At 34.3% G+C, this 11,885-nt stretch overlaps 1 protein-coding gene across 2 annotated transcripts; it reads left to right on the plus strand.

The window, feature by feature from the left end:
• The first annotated feature begins 4,099 nt into the window (after positions 1–4,099).
• On the plus strand, positions 4,100–10,508 carry LOC103322327 (FKBP-like peptidyl-prolyl cis-trans isomerase family protein). Of its 2 annotated transcripts, none has more exons than XM_008224233.2 (7): positions 4,100–4,226; positions 5,208–5,491; positions 6,653–6,736; positions 7,700–7,749; positions 9,047–9,095; positions 9,529–9,603; positions 10,250–10,508. In XM_008224233.2, the coding sequence occupies exons 1-7, from the start codon at positions 4,190–4,192 to the stop codon at positions 10,367–10,369; spliced, it is 699 nt and encodes a 232-aa protein (XP_008222455.2). In that variant the 5' UTR covers positions 4,100–4,189; the 3' UTR covers positions 10,370–10,508. The 2 variants fall into 2 exon arrangements, with proteins under 2 accessions (XP_008222455.2, XP_088903356.1); XM_089047230.1 differs by lacking the exon at positions 4,100–4,226 and adding an exon at positions 4,603–4,883.
• The last annotated feature ends 1,377 nt before the right edge of the window (positions 10,509–11,885 follow it).

Below are 11,885 nucleotides of genomic sequence, written 5' to 3' on the forward strand. Positions count from 1 at the left end.
AAAACCACTCCCCATAACCATTTAATGACAGAAAAAAGGGCAAAGTTTCCTTCCTATGCTCGTGAGGGCTTTGCGTCAGAACAAGATGGGTTTACAAGAGATAAACAAGAGATAAGAGAGTTGGTTGTCAAAAGATCAAAACTGATCATCATGAAAACTAACTCTTAATGGGGGCTTTTCTTGTTAGGCTAACCTCCACCCCTTTTTGGCATTGGAGTAGAGGATCCTCTCAACCATGCATCCTCTAGATAATAAGGAATAATCACTCATGTAGATTCTCTATAAATATGAGAGGATGTGAGCAGGTTTGAGGACAACAAAAAAATTTAATCAAAACAAAAACTCTCAATCATACTGACAAAATTAAGCAAGATCACACGATCTCAAAAGCCTTCAGACTCTGAAGCAATCAAGTTCTTTGGTTACAACTCCGATTTGCTAATTTAAAATAATCGTATTTTCTTCGTTAGAACTCCAATTTGAGCCCACTACATGTCTACGGACTCGTTTCGTCGTGCTCTACGCAACAATGCAATTGAAATTCCCAAATTCTTTCCCGGTCAAAAAGTCAACTTTAAACCTAATAAAATATTCTAAGGGTATTCTACTCCTTTCTTTGAATAAATAATAATAATTAAGAATTAATTAAGGATCAGGTTGTTACATATATTTTTAAATAAATTAAAATTCATACAGTTTTAAAAAGAAAACCAAAATGTTATGAATTTTAAATATAAAAAATTAAACAAATTCGCAGGGACCATTTGTGATAGGTGGGTGAACCTCAGGGATGTTTTGTGATATATATATATATATATATATATATATATATACCACGTCAGCAAACTAATGGAGTTTTTGACGGAACCTAATGGCATGGACCATTTGTGATCACACATACTAATCTTGAGGACCACGAATGACAAAAAAAAACATTAAGGATGCAATATGATAGTTTCGTAAACCTTAAGGACGTTTTGTGATAATAAGCCTTTTTATATTTACATAGGAATTCCTTATGTTCATAGGTGTAATTAAATGGGCAAGAAATCTTTGATAAAAGACATATTATGTTATCAATTGGCAAGAAATGTTGTTTTATACATCATATATTATCTTTCAATATGTAGAACAACCATAGTTCAAGGAATACACAAGTGGATAAGAGCTATGTAATGAGGTTGCATACATGGAGACTTCTCATCATTCCTAAATCCTGAATATGTTCCTGGTTATAGGAATATTGATTGGGCGTCAATATTCCCCAAAGACCAGTACACACAGTATCGTCTCTATATATAGGGAATGACAAGGTCTCAAGTCATTAAGTGTGTAGGTGCTTGTAGAAGAACAAGTACACCGAACGCGATCCAACACATGAGTTACAGCATGGAAGTCTTTACTCACATGTTAAGGTGGTGGAACTCATAAATTGCAATGGTGCAAACTAATCCTTAGACCTGAGGCATCATAGATGTTTTGTTGCTATGTTGTTAATCTTTGAGGGCACTATACGGTCATGTTGAATTAGGCATAGCTTAAAGGTGCTCATCAAGATTCTGAACAGAATCATGGAAGCAAATGAATGTACAACAAAAAATCTCTACTCTCAGTAAAGGAGAGAGAATACTCCAAGATATGATTGGTCAAATCTCTGCGCAGAGTAGTGGATAACACTTTAAAGAAGAAGTCTTCAAATCTTACCAAGATAATCATATAAAAGGAATGATTCACATTAGGATATTGACAATCGGATTCCATGATCTAATAATGTGAATAAGGAGTATTGACATAAGAGAAGGATTCAATTGCCCCAATTTGAATAGGTTCTTTCACAATGTCTCATGTAGCTCGGATAATCGTGACTTGCTGCTAGGCGACAACCATGGTTTGTGAATGTCCTTAAAGGTTTCAATTAACCTTTATTAATAGGAAGAATATAAAGGTTTTAATTAACCTTTATATTATCTTTAAGTAGTTGAGTCAACCCACTACCTTGTTAAAGGGAACCTACAAATCTACACACCCAAAGAATGTGATTAGAGGTACAAATGAGGATACACAAGTCAATAGTTGATAATCAAATGTCAAAGTCAACATGTTGACCGGAGCAATTGACTAAAGTCAAATAGTTCCACTGGGTCAATTAAGTAAGAATATAATTATAATTTAATAGTTAAATTATAATTAAAAGATTAATTATGGAATTAATATTAACATATAGAAATATTGGATTGGGCTTTTAAATATGATTTAAAAGGAAAGTGACAAAATAGCCCAAAAGGCTATTGGGCCCAAGGGATAAATGGCATAAGATGAGATGACCCATGGACCAAATAGAGCCCCAAATACCCACCCAATTGCCTTTTGTGTTGTCCTATATAAGCTAAGTGTTGGAGAAAAGCTAGCTTTGGTTTTTGGTTTCCTACATTGGTTGATGAGTGATCATCTTTGTATCTCATCTTCCATAAACCAAAAATCGGTTCAATCAAGAAGTAGACTAGTATCCATACTTCTTGATTGCCTTCTCTTCATCTCTAAGAGCATTTGGTGTGGTGAGGTAGAGGACTTCAATCTTGGAGCCTTAAGGTGAAGGAGTCAAAATCAAGAGAAAGAAAAGGCATTTCCAAACAAAGGTGTTCATTCTTGAGAAATGAAAAAATGTCATCAAGGGTAAAAGATCTATTACATTTTTCCTTTTTCTATTTGTGTTCAAAGAAACTAGGCTAAAATACTTGGTTTAAAATGAGAAAGATAAAACTAGTATAAACAAAATGAATCCGCAATTTTGAATGTTTTTGTTGTATAAGTTGTGGCTAAAGTTCATTTCCTAAGCATTAGATGCATGTTTCCTTCAAAAACAACCTCCACTCAAGGAAAAGTTGCCATGGCAAGAAGTGGGCCACAAAACTGGACAAGCTCGAAGGCAAGACTTGTCTGGGCAAGTTGACATCAGAGATCAATTTAAATACCAAAAATATTGAAAAAAGAAAAAAAGATACAAAAAAACTTAGATTTTTTTTTTCTACAAATACCTAGCCATGTTCTTCACTTCCCACACCAAAATCCATATAAATTCTTCTCCTTATATCCCATGTAAATAATGATTGCCCTTGGGTTGCCATGACAATGGGTGAGAATGCATCAAAAAAATTGTTATGGCAGTCAACATTCACGTGAAGAGTGTTTGCCCTTACTTGCCCTTGCCCTAGCCTTTCTAATAGAATTTTAAAATCTTAATTGAATACACCTAGACTTTTGGATAATACAAAGTAGCCTAATTGTCGTTTGGATTTTAAACTTTTATAAGATAAAATTACTAAAATGTTCATGCAACATCAACAACTTAATGGTTTTACTAAAGAAATTGACGGAATGGAGTAACGTGAGATACAAATGCAAGTATAAGGGGAAATTAAGTCAGTTGATAGTTCAAGAGAGAAAGTGAGACGATAAGCAAAGCACATATGACATATCAATAAATAAATAAAGGGTTATTTATTTTATTAGTCCCTAAATTTTGACCCGATTTGTATTTGAGTTCCTCAATTTCCAAAATCGTTCCCGCGGTCCTTCAACTTTAGTTTTGTTAGGACAAATAGTCTTTCCGTCAATTTTGTTAACTTTTTTTGTTAAATGCAGAGGTAAAATGGTATTTTTGTATTATTTTTAATTTTCAATTTATGAATATTTCTTTCACTCTAAAAATAAAAAAATCTTATTCATATACTCAGTCAAACTAAAAATTAAAAATTAGTTCTTATTCCTAAAAACTTGAATTTTTTTCTTATTATTTTTTTGTTTTTAATATTTTATTCATATTTTAATCAGTTTTAAATTAAAAAAATATAAAAATACCATTTTACCCCTGCATTTAATAAAAAAGTTAACAAAATTGACGGTAGGATCATTTATCCTAACGAAACTGAAGTTGAAGGACCACTTTAACTATTTTGAAATTGATGAACTCAAACGCAAATCACTCTAAATTTAGGGACTAATAAAACGAATAACTCATAAATAAAATAAGCCTTTTGTTTTTATAGGGGAAAAAAAAAAAGCAAAAAAAAATCCGGTAAATGTCACATAGCCGCAGAAAAGTACGCACTTGGACAAGCTCCATTTATACAGACAAGTTGATTTCGTTATCCGTTTGTGGACGTTACAAACTCCTCACTTCCACTTGAGCATGGCTTCGTCTTCCTCGACTCTGCTCCTTCCACTTGGTAATCACTTTTCTTCTTGATAGCCTTCTTTTTATTACTTTTCCATCTTCTTATCAATCTCAATGTGCATGTTCAAAAATTACAAAACTCAGTACAAATAAAAATAAAAATTCTGTGTTTGCCTTTTTCTTTCTCTTGGGTAATATTATAATTTAGAAGGCATAAATTTTTTGAAAATTTCCATTCAAATCTGTACTTGTGGGATTCATAGATTGCGAATTAGTTAGCAGAATGGTTGTGTTATATTTTTATTTTATTTTGTATTATCCTGTTCTTCGTAAAATTCTATTAGTTTCTTTTAATTTCTAAATCAAACGGCAATTAGGCCATAGAATTTGAGATAACCCTCATCCAATTTCAGGGGTGACTCTGAACTCTAGTTCTTGGAGTTGGCTATTGAGGCTGGTGAGTGGTGTTATTTAATTTGTACAATTTGAACCAGGTCCACTGTGTGTGATTCATGTCAAAGATTTAAAATGGGGTTTTGCCTGTACAAATCCCAAGTTCGTGATGGGAACAATTGTTTCTCTTTTTGAAGGAGAAGGGACAGTGAGTGGCAATGTGAAGGTTGAACATTGTCCAGATCATATTGCAGCTTTGCAAGAAATTGGCTATAAATGGAGGGAGCTTTAAAATTTTGGTGCTATAGAAAAGCAGGTAGTTGGAATAGAGTCAGCTTCTTAGATAGGAACAGCATGGCCCTTGTAGATTTATTTAACTTTTACAATTAGGGCTTTGGGTAATGGTTTAGGATCTAAGGCTTACAGCTAATCCTAGGCCCTGAACCTTAGTCTACAGCCTAAGGTAATGAACCAAAAACAAATGGTTGTTTGGACGGCATGGAGTCCTGTTGAAGAAGCTTTGTATGTGTCTGTACCACAGCTTTAGATGTTCTGTTTTGCTTTCAAGTTTTACCAATATAATGTATATCACAGCTTTAGTTATGGTGTTTTTCCTTTAAATTAGCTCATCTTGTGTTAGGTTCATCTTCTGGAAAAAGGATATCTGCAAATTATCAAGGCATTTCCTGCGCAAAAGTTCGGGGTGTGCTAGTGCAATGTTCAAATTCAGAACTTACTGTTAAGGCTGCAAGATCAAGAGGATATATGGATCAGTTCTGTTTAATGAAACGAAGAGATATGATTGGGTTGCTTCTTGGAGTTTCAAGCCTTGTGATAGACTCCTTTGAAGCTGAGGGAGCTGGCTTACCCCCAGAAGAAAAGCCTAGGTTATGTGATGGTTCTTGTGAGAAAGAGCTTGAAAATGTATGGTGAGATTGCATGGATCCCTTAACTGCATATTTGGAGTTCAAATATTACTCACTCCAAAATTCTAGCAGATTTTATAGCAGTTATAACTTGCATAATACTGATCTCTAGCTTGTTCATTAAGTCTTTAAAAAATATGAAGTTTACAAATAATATCGTGATTCAACTCTGGGGACTTGAAATATTTCTCAAACTGGAAAAATAGAAGTAATGCTTTAGAGGATTTGAAGTCAGTTTTATGTCGCTTGCCCGAATGAAAGGTTCTATTTGGGGTTTTCAGAAAAAAGGGTTAATACCTTGAACTGTGAGGCTCGTTCATAGTTATGCTTAATCCTTTGCATACTGTCTAGTGCAACAATAGACAATAATATTTTTATTCAAAATAGACAAGAATATATAAAGATATACATAAATAATTATTTCCAAGTAATTAGTGCTTTCTCACATTATTAAAAGGACACCTGCGATATGCACGTTGTGAAAAATCTAGTTTTAGTGCTGCCTTATATGTCATGACACTCCCAATTTCTCTCCACCAATTTATTTCTATTTATGCATTCCTTTTCCATTTATACTCAACTCTATTACTTTTTTCCTCATTATTTTTCCAAGGATTTTTGTTGCCCGTTTCAGAATCGTTGTGATGAGTAGTTCATTCTACAAACTTTTTCATATGATCCTGAATTTCTATTTATCTCTTTCCCTTAAAACTTTGCATACACACCAATTTGAGCCTATCTATTTAATCCCTTCATATGGTTCTTGTTGTGGCATGAGCTCCAAGATGTTATGCCAGACCTTGATATCTATTAACTGAATCAGAGTTCAAGTTAAGTTGGTCAAATCGTCTCTGCTAGCACTATTTTACTTTTCACTTTACATTATGCAACCTGAGCATAACCTCCCAAGACATTATTTAAACATAATGATTTGTGTCTTTTACTTGGGATACGTTTTCTCCACTTTATAGCAGCTCATATGATCAATTCACTCTGTTGCTGTCAGTTAATAAGGATGCATTGTTTCTGGTTAAAATGATTATAATCATGTTTTTTTCCCTGGAAGTTCATTGATTTTATGTCAGTGACGAATGTTCTTTGTTGATGTGAACTATCAACTGTATTGGTAATGGATGCTAAATTTGTCTCTTTGTTGAAGATACCTTTGGTAACTACAGAGTCCGGTTTGCAGTACAAGGATATTAAAGTTGGTCAAGGCCCCAGCCCACCAGTTGGTTTTCAGGTGTGTAATGTTAAATTTTGGGTTAAATTTCTGAATGTTGGAGGTATCAAAGGGATTACAATGATATACAAACTAGGAAACAAATGAACCTCATAGAAGTGAAAAAGTTAACACACAAATTTCTACTAATAAAAACTTCCTATTTCTATTAAAGCAATTACTTTACCTTCCTTGTTCTTTAAGAACAATGTATGATTAGAATTGCTCTTTCCGAATTTCTCCATAGACTGAGTAAAATCTCCCAAACCAAGCTCTAGGAGATTGCTTAAGCCATACAAAGCCTTCTTTAGTTTACTGACTTTCTCACCACCTAAACCAACCGCAAATCCAGGTGGTGAATCCATATTGGGAGAACTAATTTTTAGAATATGTTGGATTTTTGTTTTCTCTGACACAAACAAGCACTTGATTGTTAATAAAATTTAAAGGTTATTTTCTATATTTGATATTGGCTCTTGTACCATCATCTCTGCTTCTTTGTGAATCTCCGTAAAATGCACTTCTTAGTAGTCCCTAAGATAATCACAATTCATAAGTACTTATTGCCTCTGCAGCCACAGGTCTTGGGTATCTGCTCTCATCCTCTCTTAACTGTTAGAAGTTCAAATATAAATTTTCTACTTCCTTTTACTTTCTGGTTTCCTAGATATGGTATCAATATATATTTTGCGTCAAATTTTTGGCATCTCCTTACTGAGAATAAGCCTTTGTTCCTTATACTTTCTTAATCTCCGTATATGTGTTGTTTGCATGACTGAACCAAGCTAGCTTGATATCACTCCAGGTGAATTAGCTAATATTATGGTTTAGCTATATGGAAATAGTGGGTGGTTTTATCACATAGAGAGAGAGAGGGTGGGATAGAATTCTATACAGACATTTATCTACTTGTCAATAGATGTACATTGTTTATTGTGTTTTTGACTCTCATACGGTGACAGAGTTTGTATAACTTTTATGTAGGTGGCGGCGAATTATGTTGCCATGGTTCCATCTGGACAAATATTTGACAGGTATCACATTGTTATACCTTGATAGCAGCAAAAAAAGTGCAATAGCTTTCATGATTTTCTTTCTTTAGAAATAGTTTTATAAAATAAGTTAAAGTACAACTCTGACAAGTTATCCACAACATATATGCATCAATGTAGACAGCAACAATATTGCAAACAACCAAAACACAGTTAGGAATAAAGAACAGATACTTTCCAATCTGCCAAATTAGAAGAAAACATTATGTTCCGAAAGCTTAAAAGAAACGGAAACCCAATGTCAAGACCAAAATCTGACTTTGTCCCATAAAAATTCCGCCCAATCCCCACAACAACAGGAGAAAACAATACGCTGGATACAATATATCGTTGGGTACAAGGCACATACTTAATTAGAACTTTTTCTTTCCTTTTCCTGATCAGGAACAGAACTTTTACTTTGGACAAGTTGTCCATCACACCTACATCAATGAAGACAGAAAAACATTGGAAACAATAGACTTTCTAACAACGAGAAAGTTCCAAAACAAAATTGAGAGGCCTAAATAACAGGCTTAGCAGCTGTTTTACTATCTACCAAAATGGAAGAAACAATATGTGATGTAACTCAGAAGACAGTGAAGCCAAAAATGAAGACAAAAGTCTGAATTTGTCCCATAAAACTTCACCTCCTCCCTACCATGATTTCAGAAAATGTTTTATTCCTTTTCAATGAAATTACCAAAAGACAACTACCGCACTACTAATCCATAAAACTTTTTCCTTCTTACCACCACCGAAAGAAATGTGCTTCTCACAAAAAAGAATAAACATGTGGCTGGATTTACCCAGCTCAGATAAACTTCCCTAAATAGACTCAACCACGAGTATAATTTTATTGGGAAGTGTTGGGAAGTGAAGAAAAAACCAATCGTCATTTTTTACATCTCTATGCATTATGCACTATTGGGAAGCTTTGGGTATTCTCCTTTGCATCAAACCACAATAGCCTTAACATGAGAAACTATCCAAGCAACATATACCCTGGCATGGGTTACTTGTTCATTTATTAAGAGTTGTTAGTGTTCAATAATAAAGCATCTCAGAGATGTAAACTTCACGTTGGTTAATTTGTAAGTATGATCTTGTTGATATTTTATAAAGGTTTTCCGCTTGGGACCTAATATATGGTGGCATCCTATATCTTTTTTTAATTTTAATTTTGATTTTTCTAACTTTTCTTTTTCGGTTCGGAACAAGTTTTGTGGTTGACAAATTTTGATTGGGGCTTAGATAAGATCCAGGTTCTCACTCTTGTATTCTTTCTTCAATTATGCAGTTCCTTGGAGAAAGGTCAAGTTTATATATTTCGTGTTGGCTCTGGTCAGGTATGCTCTATAAATGTCTCCAATCATTTGATTTATATTTATGATTTTTCAGTCATCCTCGTCCTCATTAGAGAAGAGTAATCACATTAATGATATTGTGGTCTATTTGTGCTTTCAGTTCCAAACTTATCCTATTGATCATGAGTTTGCTTCTTGAAACAATTAATACAACTCTAGAGTTTTCCAGTAATCAATGACATTATAGGTCCTATCGTTGTTTTGGTGATAGCATGTTATTGTACAATCACCCAAAAAATAAAATTTGGAGAGAAAAAAAAACTCTGTGATTACATGACTAAAGGGGAGTCAGAAAGATTGGTACTGTTTGAATCACATTATCACATTCTCAATTTGTTATTGGAATTTAAAAGTAACTTATCTTGCTGGAAAAAAGGATTTTGTTAATAATTGTTAATCTGAATGAGTAGAACAGGTGATCAAGGGACTTGATGAAGGGATCTTATCCATGAAAATAGGAGGGAAGCGCCGACTCTACATCCCAGGATCGGTAAGTTTTTTACTTTGTGTTATTTGTAACAGAAAAACAGGGAACTTTATATTTCCATAAATAAAAAAACAGAAAAGAAAAGAAGAAATTATTTTCAACTATATGAGCATTTATTCCTTTGAATTCTTTTCTAGTAGAATACTTTCCCGTCCTGTCAATAGCAGTGCAAAATTTCGTTGATCACAGTGTTTATGAGATTACTCAGCCATGCAGCTTATCCAAATTTTTTTAGGCTGGGGTGCTCACAAATGTATCATTACCTGGAAAACTAAGATATTATTAATAACAGCTCCTCATGGAAGGTTTGTCGAAGAGAAGGATGAGATACATTTTGCTTTCTCCATTTGACAAGGTTTTCTTTTGCCTCTACTAGGCTAGAGGCTTCTGAAACTTTGGCCTACTGTAAAATCTGACCCTTATCATTTCTTTATCAGTCGAAAAAGAAAAAGGGAAAAATAATGGTATTCAAAAACCTAGAACCTGTTTGAGGCATTATATGTTATGATTCTTCTGTGGGGTTGAGTTGAAACTTTAACAGTCATGATTGTATTGGCCTTGATATCTTCCAACCACCAATTGCAAGTGCTTCTATGAATTCACGGCAGGATAGTTCTAACCTTTGTGCTTTTACTCTGGTTTTGATTAGTTGGCGTTTCCCAAGGGTCTCAATTCAGCTCCAGGAAGGCCAAGGGTGGCTCCAAGTAGTCCGGTCATTTTCGACGTGAGTTTAGAATACGTACCAGGCCTTGAAATTGAGGAAGAGTAAGAGAACAGATACCTCCCTTCTTTAATTTTTCTTTTCTTGGTTGTGCCAATTTTTTTCTAAACAGTGGAGCCACGAAGGGAACCATGATGTAAGCACTTGCATTGAATATGCCAATTAATTCATCTTTTTTCTGTTTCAAGGGTTTTCTCTTCAGTTCCTAATTTTCTTTAATACAAAGTTATAAAAACTCTACTTTCATGTCTTCTCTTAACATTTGAAGCACAAAATAGACTAATCTTACAACAGCGTATTCTTTGCTTGCTATAGTCTGGGTAAGATCAAATATCAAGACTCTTCTGTACATTTCCCCAGCAACATTTTACAAAACCCAAAAAATTTGGGAAAATTTTACAAACAACTTCTTAAAGCTCAAACAGCAAGTTGCTAGCTGTTGCTGATGGGAAGAGGGTTGGTTTTCATCAAAACAAAAGAGTGAATATTTTGTGATTTTCCTAAATTAAGAAAACAGTACTGAGGTTGCAACTTGCAAGAGCAGCATATCCTTTTGTAGGTAAGAACAGTACGTGTGGTGAAGGTGGTTGGACACATAAGTGGAAGCACTAATCAAATAGGAAATCCAATTATGTTGAATTTATCTCATCGTCTCTGAAGGATTTGCAGCAAGAATAGAATAATATTTCATTACAAGAGATCAGCCGACATGACCTGTAGCCAAGCAAAACAATTATAAGAGCCTTGGAGTGCAAGGCAAGGATATAATTAAACACGTACAATCAGAAATATTTTATTTCCGGATTTAAAACCATTGGCTCTGCTTATGCGATGCAAGCTGAGCGGCGGGGAGCAAAGAAATGAGTTCTCAAACTTGATGTCCCGTAATATGTGGGATCAATTGTTGATCTATTTAAGTATAAGTGGTGGCTGATTAGAAGCAACAACTTCTTCTCCTGGTTCACCTCCATCTATATAACATATCTAACATATTCAGTGCATGAAATAGCAGATTGAAACAAGAAGCATATCTGACTTATTGAGCCATATTTCATCCCTATAATTTCATGTTTTCTAACTAATATGAGTGCAAGAAAACATCATGAGCAAGAGAGATTGAATCCATAGTTTCTGAACCCGCAAGCATGTCTAACATTTTCAGCCATGTGGTCCCTACAAATTCATATTTTCTCAACAATAAATACATAATCTAAACCCTGAGCATGAAAAAGCAGATTCACAATTCATATTTTCTGAACCAAAAAAGATTGGCCAGCAAATTTCAAACAAATTATGAAATTTGAGGGTTTAAAATGTTGTTGAACATACTTACCAAATCTCTCAGATTGAGAGACTGAAGAATTAGAGTGTGAGAGAGGGGATTGAGAATAAAGCTTGACCCAATTTGGTGGATCGGCAGTTTGTTCAAATCATCTTTGCAAAACTCAAAGGTTTCATACCAACCCCTTTTCTGACATCCCTAGAGCTCCTCTTCTGATCCCGTTCCTTTGATTACACAAATTGCTCCTCAACATGTCCCCAACCTCCTCCCCATCGAACTTAC

This window comes from Prunus mume, linkage group LG2, assembly GCF_029339155.1.
Source record: "Prunus mume cultivar Tortuosa linkage group LG2, ASM2933915v1, whole genome shotgun sequence".
NCBI lineage: Eukaryota > Viridiplantae > Streptophyta > Magnoliopsida > Rosales > Rosaceae > Prunus > Prunus mume.

Coding starts and splice junctions, on each gene's coding strand:
- LOC103322327 (XM_089047230.1), top strand. CDS start 4,844: ATGGAGGGAGCTTTAAAATTTTGGTGCTATAGAAAAGCAG. Junction 6,737..7,699: donor GCCCACCAGTTGGTTTTCAG/GTGTGTAATGTT, acceptor ACTTTTATGTAG/GTGGCGGCGAATTATGTTGC. Junction 7,750..9,046: donor TCTGGACAAATATTTGACAG/GTATCACATTGT, acceptor TCAATTATGCAG/TTCCTTGGAGAAAGGTCAAG.